The 21,152-nt window shown below is 30.7% G+C and overlaps 1 protein-coding gene across 4 annotated transcripts in view; it reads right to left on the bottom strand.

The window, feature by feature from the left end:
- Positions 1-10,919: 10,919 nt before the first annotated feature.
- The window catches only part of LOC113517162 (octopamine receptor beta-2R), a 247,966-nt gene continuing 237,733 nt past the window's right edge, over positions 10,920-21,152 (bottom strand). For all 4 annotated transcript variants that reach the window (XM_052896836.1, XM_052896834.1, XM_052896835.1 and 1 more), the window contains 2 exons: positions 20,434-20,692; positions 10,920-15,818 (listed from right to left, as the gene is read on the bottom strand). In XM_052896836.1, the coding sequence (XP_052752796.1) occupies positions 15,087-15,818; positions 20,434-20,692 (991 nt within the window). In that variant the 3' untranslated portion in view covers positions 10,920-15,086. The remainder of the gene's footprint in view (positions 15,819-20,433; positions 20,693-21,152) is intronic.

The following is a 21,152-nucleotide window of genomic DNA, read 5'->3' as shown; positions in this document are numbered from 1 at the left end:
GGACGATAGGTGATTCGCGACTCAAGTTTGTTCGGCAAGCTGCATTTTTAAATAGATTGCAAGGATGCCGCGATCTTGATTAATAAATATTATCCTTATTGTATTTAGCAATAAGGTCGCCTATTGGTTTCTCATTGTGATTATTTCTTGTAATTGTTTGTATCTATAATAAGTTTACTATTGTAAACTTTTGGAGGAAACAATAAAGAGTATCTATCTCAGGCAGGCGGACAACTTTTATACAACTTAGAATGATAAGCTGACGGGCCACCTGATGGAAAGTGGTAACCGTCGCCTATAGATATGAGCAGTACCACGCACAACAAGGTATACTGTTTTGCCCATGATAACCCATATGCGTTGCCATTCCTAAGGACTCAGATGTTATTCCTCTGTACCTTGTAAATTCACGCCATATCCCACCCTTCAAACCGAAACACAGCCATGCAAACACAACTGCTTCACAGTAAAAACACGAATGGGAACACAGAACTTGTAATAATCCCAGTTAATTTAGTTCTGTACTTAAATAAGTTGATTTAGTTTATTTTTAGTTTGCATATTAGCAATAATTAGTTTACAAACAAGATATCTCAAAACAAGATGACGCGTTTATCCGCCACGCTAAGGAAGTAATCAAATCGTATAAAACTTTCGGTTTATATATATATCATAATGTCATTGGATGATGCCACTGAATCATTGGATTTTATCCAACGAATTTACAGCTGTTGCTACATTTTACATGTCTAAATAGAAATAAGTGCATGATAAAACGTAATCTATTATTAAACGAGCTAGTTTGAAAAAGTGTTGGTATATATATGTGTTGGTACCAACACATTGCATAAATACAGTTCATAGCATTGTTTCTTTAATTTTATTGATTGTAACCTTTTATGTAACTATTCAGGCTGAACCTCCACATATTCCTTGGTTTTGTGGAATTAAAATCAATAGGTACTGTATTAAATTAGCTGTTCGTTTACGTTCTGGTCATTATCCATCAAAAACATTTGCACATATGATGGGAAAGTCCTTGTCACCCCATTGTCAAACTTGTAATACCATCGATGATGTACATCATATTCTATTAGAGTGTCGTATTAACACGAAGGAAAGAGAAGAATTCATGCGCCACTTTAACTTAAATAAATTGAATGTTGGTCTTATTCAATCTATGTTAGCTGAACTTAAACCAGAAATTTTTTAACATCTCTGTAAATGATTGATGCCCATTAATTCTTCTCTTTCCGCGTCTAGGGAAGGTAGATAAACTTTTGTTTGAGAAATCAGTTCAGGGTACAATAGGACTGATATATCTGAAGAAGGTAAAAGCCCTTAAAATATTAAAAAAAAAACCCTTTATGTATACCTAATAAATTATTTTATTAATTATATATATAATAATGAGTAGGGATATATATTTCTATTATTAAATGTATCGCATCTCCATATTTAGAATTAACAGTATTTTTCATCGTGCTTCCGATCAAACTGTTTATAATTACTCCTCTCCATCCAAAGGTTGCCTGGAAGAGATCGCTCTTAGCGATAAGGTCGCCCATTGTTTTCTCATTGTGATTATTACTTGTAATTGTTTATATTTATAATAAGTTTACTGTTGTAATCTTTTGGAGGAAACAATAAAGAGTATCTATCTATCTATATAAAGAAAACAAATCATTGTAAGAAACCCAATTGCAATGATTATCCTTATTATCATTGTCTCAACCATTATTGGTCCACTGCTTAACATAAGCCTTCCCCATAGACTTCTATAAGGAACGGTCCTAAGCCACTTGCATCCGCTGACTTCCTGCAATGTATTTTAAGTCGTCACTCCGTTTAGTGGGTGTAGTCCTAAACTGCGTTTGCCGGTATGGGGTCGCCACTAAACAACCTTTCTGCAATGTATTTTAAATCGTCACTCCGTTTGGTGGGGTAGTCCTAAACTGCGTTTGCCGGTATGGGGTCGCCACTAAACAACCTTTCTTCCCTTGCAATGATATTTTGTTATAATTATAGAACTCTCTTTCTAATAAAGTCGTGCCGTGAGAGAAATAGTTTATCATATTACAGTATTAAGATTCCCTCTCTGTTGCATCCAGAAAGATCGATAGCTGTTTGTGCAACGAAGGTGACCTAGAAACTTCTATTGCTAGAGGGCGCTACCCTCATACGATTAGTAGTAGTATGAAAATAAATCAAAATAGCCGCCAAGTTTATATCTGGTACGGATGAAGTCATTTTGTTTACAAAACATTGGTTTTATTTACTATAATATTTGATGACAAAGTTTATTATAGACGATTTCCGAAGTAAATATCGAGAGAGCCGAATCTTGATGGTCTGCCAACATTATACATTGTATCAAATATAATAACCGCTTCTGGTGATTCAGTAATAAGTAGTATTTTTTAAATTTATGATTTTTTTATTATTATATCAACCGTTAACTGCCCACTGCTGGACATAGGCTTTCCACATTAGGGGTGTTATGCCTGTAGTTGCCACGCTTGACAGGCGGATTGGCAACCGCGGTTAGAAATTTTTGATGTTTTAAGCGGGACGCTGCTGCCCATCCTTCGCTCTGTCTTAGTCGCCTCTTACGACACCCGCGGGAAGGAAAAGGGTGGTCCATTCTTTTTTTTTTATAACACGGGGAAAATCAGTATGTGGCTCACCTGATGGTAAGTGACTACCGCCGCCCGTGATCACTCGCAACATCAGAGGAATTGTTAGGTGTGCTGTCGGCCTTTTATAAAGGAAAATGCTCTTTTGTTGAAGGTCATAATGCTATGCCTGGACCACACGGCAAAATTTATAAAAAGCTTACTAGTTTTCGCTTTTTTTTTATTGGATGTTATTTCTTTATCCATTTTCTACCGTCTGTACAATAGGGAATGTTTCAAGGAATTATATGATCCGGTGCCTTCATCGCTCTTTTATCATCGTACCTCTCGCCATAAAGCTGCAATTTACCCTCATTTCTTAGATGCGTGGCGTACTACCACAAACCGTGCATACCGTTCGTTTCTACATTGTAATCTACGTAAACGTCTTTGAATATTTGCATGCTTGAAAAATGCCTTAATCACGCTTAATTTTTTTTTATGTGACTTAGAATGGCAAACAAGCTGACGGTCCACATGACGAAAAGTGGTAACCGTCGCCTATAGACATAAGCAGTACCATGGACATAACAAAGTATTCTGTTTCGCCTATGATGCTCCCCCTCCCCGCAGCGTTGCCATTCCTGAGGTCTCATGTATTATTTCCTCTGTACCTTGTAAATTCACTGCCTTACTCCACCCTTCAAAACGAAACACAGCCATGTAAACACAACTGCTTCACGGTAGAAACACGAATAGGACAGAGGTACCAAAGCAAACGACTTTTGTACAAAGTCTCCCTCTGGTTCGAGTTAAACTCTTGAATTATATGAGATAAAACTTTCAATTATAAAGTAAATTTTAACAAAATTAGCGTGGAACTCATTTATAAATCCTTTGTTATAAAAAGGATTATAATCGGTTGACGAAATTAGTAAAGGGACCCTTGAAACCCTTTCGTTTAAAAAAGGGATCATTAAAATTGTTTCACAATTGACGAAGATATCGGATATTGCAAAAAAAAAAGCCGGTCAAGTGCGAGTCGAACTCGCGCATCGAGGGTTTCGTACAAAATCGTCAAGATAAAATTTTTGTTTTGTGAAATAACAAAAAAATTACGGTTGTCAGATTTTTTCCTTTACTTGTGTTACATAATATTGCTTCTTGCCAAATTTCATGATTCTAGGTCAACGAGAAGCACCCTATATAGGTTTTCATTCATGTTGAAATATGAGATCATTTATATCTGAACTGGCATGAACAACAGTATCTTTTAATTGCGTCGATTTGGAAGCTTGATTAGGAGTGAGGCGTATTTATCATACCATATATACAAATCACAAGTATTCGAAGATAACGGATACCAGTTGTTCTTGCGATGCCATTATATATGTTACAAAATATCATTTATAATTCACAATACCTACTCAAGTTATTCAACCACTATCAACAATAATATCTTGCAGACCTGAGTACGTATATGATATGAATCTAAACTTGATACCATCACGCGTACCTAAGAAAAATGGTCTTGACAAACGGACGGACGGACAACGAAGTGATCCTGTAGTCGACGCAATACGATTTTAGTTTCTTATTATTATTTTTACTTTTCCCTGTATACAAATATAAATGTACCCATTTATTTAATACAGTCCTTTATAAATAAAAATTAAATATTGAGGGTACGTACAATTTAAAAAAAAAAATTGAATTACCTTTTTCTTGGATTACGAGTAATGCGTGCTCTGTCAGTGCATAGGCAGCGTCTAAAAATCGTTTTTTTTTAAATCGCATCCTTTTTAGATCCTAAAAGGGTTCCGTTTTTACCTCTGCAGGTGCGGAACCTTAAAAAACTGTCAAATCGAATGGGTAACTCTTTTATTTTGGCTGACTCGTGCACCTCTCGTGGGAGTGACAGAGTATTTTATCTTTTATCCACATCAATGGCGTAAAATCGTACTTCTAATTTCATAGTCGAGCGCGTCCAATCAGAAAAGAAATTCTACGCATCGATATAACAAAATATACAATGTATGTATCTGCAGAATATATACTCTTATGTATTGTTACTGAGGTGGTTTTTATGAACGAAATATAGCTATAGATATTTATATATATTTTACTACAAGGTTGCATTCAATTAAAAGTTGTCCAAATTCTTTCAACTATTTACCAGAGAGATTTTGTAAAAAAGTCGTTTGCTTGGGCATCTCTATCCCATTCGCGTTTCAATCGTCAAGCAGTTGTGTTTGCATGGCTGTGTTTCGGTTTGAAGGGTGGTATATGGCAGTGAATTTACAGGGTACAGAGGAATAACACCGGAGTCCTCAGGAATGGCAACGCATGGGGAGTATCATGGGCGAAACAGTATACTCTGTTATGCTCATGGTACTGCGCACGTCTATAGGCGACGGTTACCACTTTCCATCAGGTGGGCCGTCAGCTTGTTTGCCATTCTAAGTTGTAAAAAAAAAAAGAAGAAAAAGACTGGCGATATCAATTGTGGTGAAATTATTATGAGATAAGCTTAAAAATATTAATTGTGTAATCCCGGCATAGAATAGGCCACCGCTACCTTCCCCGTGGGTGTCGTAAGAGGCGACTAAGGAAACTTACTGGTAGGGGGATAGGTAGCAGCGTCCCTCTTTAAATATTACTAAAGTCTAATTGCGGTTGCCAACCCGCCTGCTAAGCGTGGCAACTATTGGCAAAACCTCTCATTAGAGGAAGGCCTATGTTCAGCAATGGCCAGTTAACAGCTGATATGATTAAGTATAATAGTATAATTATGATCGGTTTTAGAATTGACTGAGATTTATTTTATTTTTTATTTTACTTTAAAATGGAAACAATACCTGGGACATATAAAATAGTATAAACAACCATAATATAAATCAGTAAAGTTTCCACTATAAACCAAACCAAATAATCGAGAACAGATGATTGACATAAAAACATATATAATAGTATATACATACACATACATATACACACACTCACACATACATATATATATACTTGACAATAAAAAAAAAAACAAATATATCAATAACAATTTAAACATGATTTTTTCTCTCCAATCAAAAGCATTTTTGCCAGAAGTTCCTCTCTAACGTGTTTTTATATAAATTTATAAATCTTCTCTGAATACGTCTAAAGAGAGGTACATATGATAGAGTATAGAAAAATTATACCCGAAAAATTTGACTTTAGACCACAAATCGTGTTTTTATAAGTAGATTTGGCTATAAAATAAAACATTATTTCGTTCGTCGTAAAATTAATAGCATACATTGAAAAGACAAAAAAACAAAACAGATAAAGTCCTTTTTTTGGAAATAAATTAGATGTATCTCAATTGATATCCAACCGCGTCTGGCACGAGTCCACATCAATAATTTGCCAATAAAATAAAATTTGGAATGCACAATAAACCTTGTGAAATAAAATTAGTAGAATCGTACCGAAATGATATCATTTGAAGCGGGCCATTCATATGCAAATCTCGTTGATTTATGACCGAAACGGCCCTCCAAGAACCTATCCTGACTTGACAAGTGATAAATGTAGAAGCTTGATAAAATGGATATTTGAAATACTTTCTATACTTACCTATATAGAACGGTGAAATTTATTCACATTTTTTGATTGAAAACTCGAACAATCGTTCATCAAATCGTAAAATGAATTTAAATAAGATCGATTAGGATTATGTTGTTTAATTCCGCTACCATTAGTGTGTGTGCGATGACCAATATTTGAAAATAGATTATTACTATCATTAGAAGTTCTACAATCTTGATTCTTAGATCTACAATCTGAGAAATTGTTTGGATTGATACCTGCTGCCGATTTTCACTATCGTACAACTCTCCTTAAACAAAAATTTCATCCCGACCATCTGGACGAGTGGCGTTCTTCCACCGTGCGTTTTCCAAGGCATTTTCTTCCACGCACAAACACTTTTTGGAGTCAACTTCCAGCAGCAGTATTTCCGAATCGATACGACAGCATAACCTTCAAGAAGAGAGTATATTCATTTTTAAAAGGCCGGCAGCACACTTGCAATGCCGTTGGTGTTGTGGATGATCATGGGTGGCGATAGTCACTTACCATCAGGTGAGCCGCATGCTCGTTCGTGTTGTAAAAAAAAAATTCCATTACATTCATCAATCTCCAACCGTTATTCGGTCCACGCACATGTTTCTACACATACTAATGGTAGCGGATTATAGAAAATAATTATAATCGATCAACTAGAATATAGACATCCGCAATATAACACCTAGTTCAGTAACATATTTAAAATAAATTGTATATGTTTATTCTAGTTTAAAGTCGAAACTGGATCAAGCGGGAAAAATTCTCTTTCGTCGCTTGATCGCTCAATTGTTATTTTTTATATACGTTGAAATAGCAAATAAGCTGACCCACTCACCTGATGAAAATAGTAATCGTTGCCTATGAATATAAACAGCATCACGAAGATCATTCACTCTGTAGTATTCAGGGGGAAAAGGAATTGTTAGCGATGGGGCTTAACAGCCCCAATGTTAGCAATGTTACTAATCAGGTCGAACTTCACGTGGTTCCTCCTGGAAACTATCGTGGTTACTTCTCGTGGAATTCTTCACGATGGGCTAATTGACCTGCTTTCACCGTCATCTATCTTCTTTCACTGGTACCCCGCCGGTATATACTGTTAGCAGAGGCGAGGTTACTATTGCATTATCACCCATTAAAAAAAAATTCCATTCAATTTAATTTATTCATAACAATATTATGACCTCTGATACGGTACTATTCCTGACAATAGACTACTATTGATCCAAATATTTACCAAATAATTAATCATAACTATAGCGTATTCTCTAGAATACTTTGAAGTTCAAAATTTTACGATATTGTCCAATGTCCTTTTGTTTAGACAGGTACAATATATACTTTATCTATCCTCAACAATACCAGGCAATAAGTATAACAATAATGCGGCTAAATTTAAAATGTCCTCTGTAGTCATCGACCTCGACTGTCCAGAAACCGGATCTAATTCTCGGAATAATTTTCTATCTAAAGGTAGATTTAGAAAAAGTAACGAAATCTGGTTTTCCTCTTAATCCTCTTATTAAATATTGGATGATTTTAGTACTCACAGAATGGACTTTTCAAGCATTATTTTGTGATTGAAATTTATAATTTTCTGGGCATTCTTAGATAATTTTGCACGTTGTTCCTTTAGACCTAACTTTTTATATTTAAGGTCGTATTTTATTGTACTCTTTGTTGTTTTCTCATAGTCATTTTAATTTGAAATTATCTTTGGAGTAAGAGCATTCTTTTGTTGCTCGATTACATTATATATACAAATCGATTGTTCTTCTTCTTGTCTTTTTAGTTTGATCCTAATTTGTTTTATGTTTTACCTCGTAATACATTCTATTTCTTTTCATTTACTCTCTTTAATTTTATACTAACTCTTTTTAACTCTTATTCTAATATTAAAGTAGATAATTCTTGCATTGTTCTTTTAACCTACACATTCTATGTTACAGCCCTTCCTTTATTGTAGCTATTTACACTTTTCTGAATTCACCTTTTGGGTCGATAAAGATTTTGAAAATAAAACAAAGCATTATTATATACGAAACAATTTTCGTTTATTTTGCAAAAAGCATATGTTTACACGCACATATTAGGTAAATACCTAAGGTTAAAATCTCACAATGCATCATTTTTTTTTTCAAATAATTTAAACGTATCTAATAAATTTATAATAGCAATAATAATATAATATAATATATTCTATCACGACTGGCAATAAAAAGAATATTTACAACGATTTTAAATATAATGGTTAGTGATTTATTTGTTTTTCATCTATGAGCAAATATTATAATATTTTAAAATAAATTCTTAAAATGTAACAAAATTTGAATAACAAATAACAAATATTGTGATGAAATTAGTAATATCAACACTGGTATTGAGGAATATAAACTATCACAGTTCAAAAACGAGGTAAAAGAGACAAATATATACATATATAATGAAAATTAAAAGTGACGAATGGATCAAATCAAATGTAACCATTAAAAAAAAATTAGATAATAGAAGAGGAAAAAGGAAAGGAAAAGGCGACTAAGGTAACATGCATTATGTTAATGTACCTCCAGATAATGTAATGTCCCAATTTAAAATGGAATAAATAAATTTTAACATTCAAATTCAAGAAAAAAATCTTGTCTGTGCATTAGCTGTTTCTAATTGAATACACGTTCATTAAGGATATATGAATTATCTGAAAAGATTGAATGGATTGTATTTAGATACACAGTTCTTTTTTCCCATGGGTATCAACTAAGGGAATTTAATGGTTAAAGGCCCTCTATCCCTTGTCCTGTTGTCAACTTTTTTTTTATACCACTGAGGTGGCAAACAAGTATACGGCCCACCTGATGGTAAGTGGTTACCGTAGCCTATGAACGCCTGCAATACCAAAGATATTACGCGCGCGTTGCCGACCCTGAAGAAACCTCTTTACCCCCCTTTTGAAGAACCCCATGCTGTACCCCCATGTAACCCCCATCAATACAACAGCTTCTCTCTTAAAACATCACCAAAGCTGAACTGTGGTTATTAACTAGATTGCTAAGAATGGAAACTATTGGCGAAACCCATTAAGAGAGACGTCTATGTTCATCAGCGGACTATAAACGGCTGATATGCTGATGATGATAATAACATAGTTCGAAAACAATAGACTAATCTAAAAAAGTGTACATAAAATTAATGAGATATTTCTGTTGAATTATAACTTTTCAATACCGATTTGTTTCTGCCTATTACAATAGGCAACAGGCGTAATATATATATATATATATATATATATATATATATATATATATATATATATATATATATATATATATATATATATATATATATATATATATATATATATATATATATAAGAATACAAAATTACTTTAAAGAGAGAGTAATACTGAATTACATTAAGGGATTGCTTTGAATAAATAGAAAGTATTATTTTAACAGAAAAAAAAACATCATGAAAATGGTTAAAACGAAAAAACAAGTTATTTGAACTGGTATAATTTAATATTCCGTTGTCAACTCTTGGATGTAATCAAACTAAAAGAAGTACTACAACATTGTTATAAATGAAAAGATCCCATTTTTTATTTCACGTACTCTGAGTCAACTATTTCTAGACATTTAATATGACAGATGCAGACTGAATACACTAAACCTCTATTCTATACACAGATACTACTTTCATTTAATGATTTAAAATTTACATATTGCTGTGTTAATTGTTATTATTTAACTACATTTATAAAATACATACAATTGGTATTAAATTTATATACATTTGAAGTCAGTTCACATAATTTGCATCTAAATTTCTTCGAAATTTATTCATTTATTAATCCGTCAACAATTTAAACATTAAAACTCAAATCTACATACATAAGATAAGAAAAAAAAAATAAAAAAGTGTTATCTGCCTATAAATAAATATATCAGTTAGTTATAGGCAGATATCACCTTTTAGTATAAGAGATTTCTGTCACTTAATCCTCAAATTTTATGTATTTAAATACTTCGTCTCTTTCTTTTAAACTAAAATATTAATTTGTAAGAAAGTGACACTTATAGTTGAAATAGATTTATTGAAATTTTACGGTTTTATAAGTAATAAAAGTGATCTTACATAAATATAAAAAAGTCATGCTGCTTCGTATTTAAAACTAAACCTACCGATATTTCGTATATACCTAATCCTACTATGAGTGGTCAAATGACCGCTTTAAAATAAAGTATGTTTCTTAATATAGAAAGAGTAAATTAGCCCATTGGATAGTAAACAAGTAAATAATAGTAAGTTGTGAATATTGAAAAATGGGTTGTATGTATATTACAGGAAAAGTCGATAAGTTACATGGTGATACAGCAACGTTATACATGAAAATTTTTAAACTAAATTTCAAAAACGGTCATTTGATTACACTTGGTAGGTTTAGTGTTAAATATATAATATATAGTGATAATTAAATCTAGAAATAATTTTTAATCAAGAATATTTATATCCCAATAAAGGAACAAGCAGATATAAGCAACGTTTACAAGAAATTAAATGTACAGAATGCTTGCATGTACCGTGATTACTATAACGAAGATATACATATATAGAGTATTTTAAGATACATTTAAACGTAATATGACTATAAGAGGATTTTCACTTGAAAACCTCAGCAATGTCTATTGTTGACAAATTCAAATTCTGTGAACAGACTCCCGATGTAATATTCAAATAGATTCTCACAAGGTATTCAATTTGAAATAAAATTTTATTATTATATAATTTATTTTCTCTAAAATACAATAGAAACGATGTTAGTTAGTGTAACGAGATAAAAAACAGTGGCGAAACAATAATTGGACGGATCTGAAAAAAAATATTTTTATAACTTAACGTATATGAATGGTAACTAAAACTAAACAAAGGTATTCAGTCGTCTAAACTTAACAGAAAGGTTCAATATTAGAATGAAACATTCAGATACGATTAATATTGTTAGTATGTCAGTTGTAATATCTATAGAAGTCACAACCATGTATTATTACTCATTTTACATAATACAGCCCGTATGTGAGATTTTTAAACACACACCAATTTAGGTCAGACACTAAAAATTGGCTACATATTCGTTATACTAAACTATGTATTTTTTTTTTTTTACTATTTTAAGTTGAGCCTAAATTACTTATTCAAAAGGAAGACACATTGAATTTACAATAGCAATATCATGGAAAAGATTAAGTGGGATTAATGAAAGCGTTTAAAAAATTAATATGATATTTAGTTCGGAGCGTTCTTTATTATATATTTATATTTTCATATTAAATATACAATCTTACATTATATAGATAGAGTATCTTCATACAAATGCTTCATCAAATACAGGTCAACTTTTTTATTCATGTTTGCGTGAATAGGGTTACCATAATGCATATTTACTACTCAATTTATGGGAGAAATTATATTGTAAGGTCAAATTGAAAAATAAAATAATACAAAATTCTATGACATATATTTGAAAGAATAAAATAAACAGAGTAGCTTTATTAACTGTATTGATATATTATTAATAGCAGCCATTTTAAATAATAATTTAAAATGGCTGCTATTTAAATTTTATACATATATTAATTTGTAAACAATACATGTGTACGTACATTTATAAAGTGGTTCTCGTTTCAAATGTAAAAACTTGACCTGGTCTGGAAAATTTTTAATATAATTACTTGCAACACTGAAAAAAAGTGTCAAGTTGAATCTGTCAAATGTCAAATTTGCTGACTAAATGTTGAATTATTTTTGACAAACTGTTTTTGACATGCTCTATCTATATAATCTAAGTAATACAACATTTATGCACATTCCTCTCACTAGTAACTTGTCAACTAAAATGTAACCTTCTTTTTTTTTTAATAATAAAATAGTCATAATTCACTTGGTGAACTTCAATATATCGATATGAATTTTACCGTGATAGGATTATTTTTTTTTAATATGAATAACAAATATACACACAATCGTGTTATATACTTATATAAATAATTAAATTAAATTTCAGTACTAATTTTTGAAGAGTAAAATATGAATTTAAATCACTGATTGATAGACTATCAACCATATGCCAGTTTTTTTTTAAATATGTAAAATATAAACTCTTTCAGGTTTAGTTAGATAAAAAGAAATAGAGATTTTCTTTATCAATCGATTATAATAATTTAAATGTATTTATGCAAAGCTAAATATTAAAGCTATTGGTAATTAATGTTACATTTAAATGGACACCAATAAGAAACATTTTATTTATTTATTTTTTAGCGAAGAAATGATAAACCGAATCTCTATTTACGGAGATGTTATATCAATAAGGAGTTTTGAGCGAATGATATATGAAAAAAATCAAAACGATGTTATGAATGAATGGGAAAAGAGCAGGGTCGTATATGGTGGAAGGCATAGGGGTAGGTCTATGTCCAGCAGTGAATAGATACAGGCTGTAATAATGATTTAATTGTTAAAATTTTCGTAAACACACATTATATTTTAATGTAATAACTATCGGTTTAACTTACGTGTAATTAGATCGATTAGGCGCGTAGTCAGGCTCGTGCTCGCATCACAGCTCCTCATGAATAAGGATCACGAACTGATCCTGAAACTAGTTGAGTTTTTTCGATCTAATTACAGTTACGTTAAACCGGTAGTTTTTACATTAAAATTCACTCATTTTTTGCATTATTTTCATAAAGTTAAAATTTGTTTTATTTTTAATAATTTAAATTAACGTTAATATTTTAAATTAACGTTCAGACATACAATTGTTAGGAGAAATATATATATACAGACGCTCAAAAAATCCTTCTTGACAGTATCGAAGATGTTTGAAGACGCCCAAGAATTAGTCGAGTTAGTACTTTTAATATTATGACTATATATTAAAACAGTTTCCGACACAACACTGACACACCAAATCTAACTGGATTGTTAATTAATCGTAGCACATCAATAATTATTTTAAAAATTGTTTTTTTTTTCTCTATTGAAGCGTTATTTGTCCCCATATTTTATAGTATCTTCCTATTAAAGTTTAAAAGAAATTATTTATTTACTAAGTGTCTGTACCATACTAAACTATAGTATTTACAAAATACATACTTATATATATATAGTTTGTGATGACCTATTTATGAATATATACATTGAAAACAAAAACATAACTAATAAAAATATAAAATAAATATAATCTTGAAAACAATTAAAAAAATTGTAAATAATTTTGAGGCGATGATTGATAATCACGTAAATATTTATTTAATCTTATAAAAAAGTATTTAAAATATCCATTATTTTATAACTGATGTCTTACATCAGTGTCTTATTAATTGTCTATATTTATTATTATTTATTTATATTATATATATATATATATATAAATAAATATATTATACAGCTAAAAAACAATATTTTTTTTTAATATTTACAATGCAACTTTGGCCTGTTCTATACAATGGGATGATACATCTGAATTATTTAGGCCTTACAATAAAATCGGCCTTATAGGAAGGACTAACATTATTATTACATATTTTAATTTAAAATATACAATTAATAATTTATATAATTATAATAAAAACAGGACACAAATTTTTAGTACAATATGAAAATTATTACTATGGTAATACGTTACTTTGTTACCTTGGTTTTCTCATAAATAATAAGCATGTTAACTTAGTCGGTTTATACATTGTTCAAATGATGTCCTAAATATGTTACTGAATAGTTATATAATAAATAAACTCTTTATTTAACAGAATAGAAGTAATCTTTAATATAAAGACTAAATTTAAAAAAAATACCATAGCTATACATGAATATTCGACAAAAGAAAATACTATTAAGAAATTAGAAAGGAGACCCTGACTTAGAGCATGTCAATGTATAAACCGACCAGATTAAAGAGAAGTACAAATTAAATTAAGAGAAATTATCGATTTAAGTTAATGACAGATTAATTTATTTTTAACTTATATGTCTGCATCTTATACAACAAAATATCATTAATTAAATAAATTGGTAATATAAATAACAAAGATTATTTTATAATATTTTTTAAAATTATACCTATATAATTTATTATAATTATATATTTACATTTTATTCTATCAAATCTATACTAGATTTATCTAGTCTTGTAGACAATTCGTTTTATAGTATATATACCATAATACATAAAATGGTTATTAATATTTATAATATGTTTAAAATAAAAATTATACTTGTGGTAATAAAATAATAAATATTATACTTAATAATTTATTTTACACAGAGAATAATTTATTTATTATATATTCAATATATACTATAGAGTTATTAGTATAATTACAGGTTTGTTCTGAAACCGAAAATTTCATTTCGTAACCTAGTTGATCCATTAAATATGTATTAACTATAATTATATACTCGTACAATAACAGTAAGAACGAAAAACAACAAAACTCTTTGGTTAAGAAATAAATTGTTGCTAAAAATATTTATTTAATTTATTTTGGTAATTATTTTATTTTGGTAATAACATAAAATTTTAATTACATTCACACTAACTAAATGTTTTGGAAACATTAATTTTAGTTGCCTAACGATTAAAAATCTAAATAGATTTATATCTAATTACATACTTTGTGCTTTACTGACCGACCAAGTTTTCTTCTAATTGGTACTCCACACTTTAATCCAATTATCTGTACAATTTTTACATATCTACTATAAAACTCAGTCACAACAGAATTAAGTACATCTTTCTATTGGCCTAAAATACTTCGTTGAGATTATACTAGGCCTCAAACATATGTCGCTTCACACTTCGAGGTTCAAAGGGACGCCAAGTCCGAAGCTCTCCTTGACGGTACGGGAACCCGTAACTGGGCGGAGCCTCGTCTGTCGAGCCTTTCCATAGCGTCCAAATCCGATGCACTTCGCCTACAAAAACTACAGAACGCACAAGCTAACGTGTTCTTGAACGCATTACGAAAATCTCTATTGAAGTACGCGTAAATTATTGGATTCAACGCTGAATTGAAGTAACCAGTCCAAAACATTATAACGGTCACAACATCAGGGCACTTGCACGTATCGCAGAGCGATGTGGATACGTAGAACAGGAAGAATGGCAACCAACATAGAATGAATGCGCCCATGATGATGCCCAAAGTCCTGGCTGCTTTGTGCTCTCTCTTCATCTTGAGGATATTCCTATCTTTCGTTGGGGTGTTGGCGTTTAAGTGTAAAGCACCGTTTTTATCGCCAACTTCCCTGGAATGCCTGTGCATCAGCATAGCGTTGCCGGCTCTCGCGTGCAATGCCTTCTCCTGGCGATTGGCCTCCTTGAATATCGCTAAATACGTGAATATCATTATCGTACACGGTATCCAAAAGGATATTGAGCTAGATATAACAGCGTATGGCTTGTTCACTTTAAATTCACACTCGTCAACGGTTCGATGTTGCAAATGATCAGCAGTTGTATACCATCCCATGAATATTGGGACGTATGATATTGTTATGGGACTCAGCCATGTTGCCGCTAACATGACGAATGCCATCTGAAATAACAAATGATCTGTTAGAATTAAAAGTGAAAAGATAATTTTTTTTTTTTATACAACTTAGAATGGCAAACAAGCTGACGGCCCACCGGATGGAAAGTGGTAACCGTCGCCTATAGACATGAGCAGTACCATGGACATAACAGAGTATACTGTTTCGCCCATGATACCCCCCATGCGTTGCCATGCCTGAGGTGACAATACTCAGGTGTTATTCCTCTGTACCCAGTTAATTCACGCTATATCCCACCCTTCAAACCGAAACACAGCTATGCAAACACAACTGCTTCATTATACTAAAGAATATAAGCGTGTTGAGTCTCCCATCCAAGAAATAGGTATTGGCGACCCGCACGCATGCTAAAGGTAAAGGAGTTAAGGGGCCGCATGAAAATCAGCGCTATATAGGTACATCTCGCTGAAGCTGTACATATACTGTATAACAGCTGAGGCGGCTCCTATTACCAGCAACATTAATTGTTCTTTTTTCTTTTTGTTGTTTTAATTTTTAATTTTCTTAATAATGGTAATAAAGGTCATCTATCTATCTATCTAAAATATGATTGACTGGTAGAGAATGTTATCAGGCATTAAGTCCGCCCTGTAGACATTTTCTAATGTGTTAATGTGTGCAAAAGTATAAATAAAAAAAATAAACTTATAAAAATGATTGCAATCGTGGTAATAATTAAAACTCGTATTGAGTTTTTTTTTGCAACATATAATGGCAAATAAACTGACGGCTCACCCGATGGAAAGTGATAACCGTCATCTATAAACATGAACAATACCATGGACATAATAGAGTATCTGTGTCGCCCATGACACCCTTAATGCGTTGTCATTCCTGAGGAGTGAAGTGTTACGCCTTGTAATATTGTCAAATCCCACCCTTCAAATTGAAACACAGCTATGTAAACACAACTGCTTCACAGCACTAACAAGAATGGAACAGACATACCCAAGTAGATGACTTTTGTACCAAGTCTCCCTTTGGTATTCAATTGTTTGGTAGTTTTTTTTTACAACGCAGGGGGCAAACGAGCATGCGGCTCACCTGATGATAAGTGACTACCGATGCCCATGATAGTTTTATAGTCTTAAAATAAAATAAAGCTAAATAATTATCACAAAAATATATAAAAATCACTTAAATACATTCATTTTTAGTGTCGGTAAAAAAGAGACTTTCTGTTTTTTAATTTGTTACCAACATTTTTTTATTTAATTTAATAAATTTAGTTCTTATATGAAGTGAATAAAAGAAAACTAGTACCAATGATAACAACGGCTTGTTGTGTATTTATAACTTTTATAATACACTAGAAGATTCAATTCAATTCAATTCAATCATTTATTGCTATCACATGTTGTAACAATATAGGTCTTAAGTTATTAAAAGTAAAGAATCAACATGAACCCTGGAAGCGCACTAGATTTTCTATACAAGTGAAATTATTTGAGAGAGATTTCAATATATAAAAAAGCACAGAAGTGAAATTATTAAGATACACTATCCTAATAATTTCGCTTCTGTACATTATTTTTGAGTATATCTGTGTGTATGTATTGTATCATTCTCACATGGCCATATATTTGAGTATCCTCGAGCACCGTAACATACATTATCTTATTTGCAAACTGACACTTTATTCCAAACTCACTTTCACGCTATTGCATTATGGACGAAGTATTCCGTAACGTAATCCAAAACAAATCAATCAATGTTGGGAAGTTCATATTCCAAATTCTTCCGTCTAAGGAACCCGGATCTCATTTGCATACTAAACTCTATAGAACTCGTCAATTACAAATAAATGTTCAAATAAATTAAATTTGAACATTCACAGATTTAGAATTTTAATTATTAATTTGCTTCTCATTTACACTCTAGTTAGTTACAGCAAATAAAAATGTTATTCTTGAAATTGTTACGACTTGTCACAACATGTTTATTGTACAAAAAAAAATTTACAATGAATGTTTAGTTTGTTTATCTTCAAACAGAATACTAACATCTAAATCTCGACCGACCGTAAATTCTGGGATTTTATCCTTCTCTCGAGTAAAGAGCAGATATTTTTCCATATTCCTTTGTTTTGCGATATCAGTTACAAAGTTTTGAAGATTTTTAAAGTTTCCATAATTTCAGCTAAATTACAAATTGACTGTTACTTGTATTTTAATAGATTATTACTTATAGGTATGGATTAAAAGTGACAAAATAATTGAAGTCAAGTATGCTTTTATTATTCCTTTCCTTTCGCGTGGGTGTCGTAAGAGGCAACTAAGAGTACTTAATGATAACATCACTAAAAGCCTAACTTCGATTGTCAAGCCGCCTGTTACACATGGCAACAATTGTCAAACCCCTTTATTGCGGAGGTTTATATAATTTAATATTACGAACCATAAATTAAAACTACGCAAAGTGTAGAAAATTATCTCTTTCACAAAGAATACCAAGCTATGTCGCTATATTACAAACAAGAAACATTATTATAGATGTAATGTATAACAAAAATCCCCAGGGAATGACTGCAAACAAGAGGAGCAACCAGAAGGAGAGTTTGTACAAAAGTCGTTTGCAAAAGGCACCTCTGTGTCATTCGTGTTTCTATCATGAAGCATATGTATTTGCATGACTGTATTTCAGTTTGAAGGGTGGGATATGGCAGTGAATTTACAGGGTACAGAGGAATAACACCCGAGTCCTCAGAAATGGCAACGCATGGGAGTACCATGGGCAAAACAGTATACTCTATTATGTCCATGGTACTGCTCATGTCTGTAGGTGACGGTTACCACTCTCTATCAGGTGGGCCGTCAGCTTGTTTGCCATTCTAAGTTGCATAAAAAAAACCATCACGGTATTCATAGTTGTAGGTGTCATTTAATGCCACAATTCTACCATTTGTAACGCCTACTCCGTTTGTGATAAAACATTATATATTTTTACAGATGAACATAAAATAGATAACTGACAATGATATTTATAATATTTGGCATGTAAACGTATCTAACGACAAACCACACTTGTCATGTTAGTAAACATATAACGTGTCGTATTCATTTCATACAAATGAAAAGATTCGTGGAAAAATATCCAATTTGAAAACTATTTTCAAAATAGCAAACTAAAAAAGTTGTTGTATAGAACACAGAAGAACTATTTCAATCATAGAAACTAGATACATTAATAGACAGTTTATATATATATATATATATATATATATATATATATATATATATATATATATATATATATATATATATATATACATTTATTTGTTTATTTGTTACATAAATGATCTTATTAGTAATAATGAATACCAATCTACACATTCTGCCTTACGTAATGGCATGCAAAAGCCATTTAATTATATATATTCTTTACAGTACTTGTAAGTTACATATAAAATAATGTATTTATAAATGTTGTGAGCAAGGGTTGACTTATCTCTGACAGAGATCTCTTCCAGTCAACCCAATACAGTGAGAAAGCATTTCGTTAGCGGGCAGCTGAAGTGCTACAACTAATTATTACATAAACAAATATACAGTTAAATAAAATATTAAAACATATAATAAAATATTATATAAATACATACACTATAAATACATATAATATCTACCTACTTATATAATATTACAACGTGTCATTCATGTTGTATTTTTTGTTAAAGCTACAATTTATACCTGTCAATTTTATAATCTATGCTCTACATATACCATGTTAATAAGAATGCAATATTAAAAAAAAAGTATTTTCAATGTCATTTTCAATGTGCTTCGAAGTCAGTCAATATATTTGCCCTAACGCCAAGTTCCCAACAATCATTGCAATACACAATTTAACAATTATTTTACTAATATTACTTTCCACTTAAATCTTATTTCGGAGCATCAATTAAAATGGCATTTCATTTTTCCATTTCGTCTTTTTGAAACGAATCAAAAAATAATTTTGTAAAACGATTTGAAAAGATTAATTATCCAATTTCTCGCTGGTTCTCCTTTGCAAATAACAGCATTCCGCAGCGGGAAATCGTAAAAAGTCGACTATTCAAAAAAAGAGATGTTATTTACAATCTCTTTTTTGAAAGTCCATTTAATGTAATGATTATTTTTATTCTTTTGATGAGTACAAATAAAAAATATAAACCTTTTTAAATTTATGAACCAAATTCGATTGTAACAAGTAAATTAAAAGTTGGTCTTATTCTGATTATAGTAGCTGAACTTTAAGCAGGTTTTTTTAACACTTCTCTAAATTAATAATAATAATTACTTCTTTCTTATTTATTTATTTATTTATTAGTATATGTATGTATAATTTTAATTAAATTCTAATTCAACCTTAGGAAAGTATTAGAATACTCGAATGCGGTAGGTACTAGTGATAATTCATATACATATATACTAAAATTTACATATATAAACAAAGAAATATATATAAATAACAAATATACTTACACATATGTAAGATATACTTTAATATACAAGAAGGTAAGATTTGTTGATGATTCATACTTCAGGTTAAGGCACTAAAGTATGTCTCTAAATGAAGGAAAAGCCCTTAAAAATTAACTATCAAAGAAGTATTACAAACCTTTTTAGTCATCTTGATGGGATATTTTAATGGTTTCACAATAGCGTAATATCTGTCTACGGATATACAGCACAGATGTAATATGGACGTCGACGTAAAATACACATCTGAGGAGTTCCACAAATCACATATAGTCTGGCCGAAGACCCATCTCTGATTGAATTGGACGCTAAAGTTGAACGGCATGACGACCATTGCCACTAGGATGTCGGCAAAGGCGAGGGACACGACGAAGTAGTTGGTTATGACACGGAGTTTTCTGAAAGCACATTGTGTATTAGCATTGTGATTTTTTTATTAGCAAACCATAAATACATAAACACTTATAAGTAGTTACAAAATAAGAATAAATAAGAATAAAAATAGATTTAAGGTTCATTCAAATCCGCTCAGTCGTTTAAGTTACATATTTAAAATTTATATATTTAAAAACATACTTGCACTTTGATATACAGACATGAGTCATTAATATAAATGATATATATATATATATATATATATATATATATATATATATATATATATATATATATATATATATATATATATATATATATATATATATATATATATATATATATATATATATATATATATATATATATATATATATATATATATATATATATACATATACATATATATATATATATATATATATATATATATATATATATCTTTAGATTGATTACGGGTACTTTTAATTTGGCCCTTCTTTA

The sequence above is a fragment of the Galleria mellonella genome, unplaced genomic scaffold, assembly GCF_026898425.1.
Source record: "Galleria mellonella isolate WM207_F2 unplaced genomic scaffold, CSIRO_AGI_GalMel_v1 utg35, whole genome shotgun sequence".
NCBI classification, from domain to species: Eukaryota; Metazoa; Arthropoda; class Insecta; order Lepidoptera; family Pyralidae; genus Galleria; species Galleria mellonella.
The sequence above is the reverse complement of the archived record's forward strand: the minus strand, read 5'-3'. Positions and strand labels throughout refer to the sequence as shown.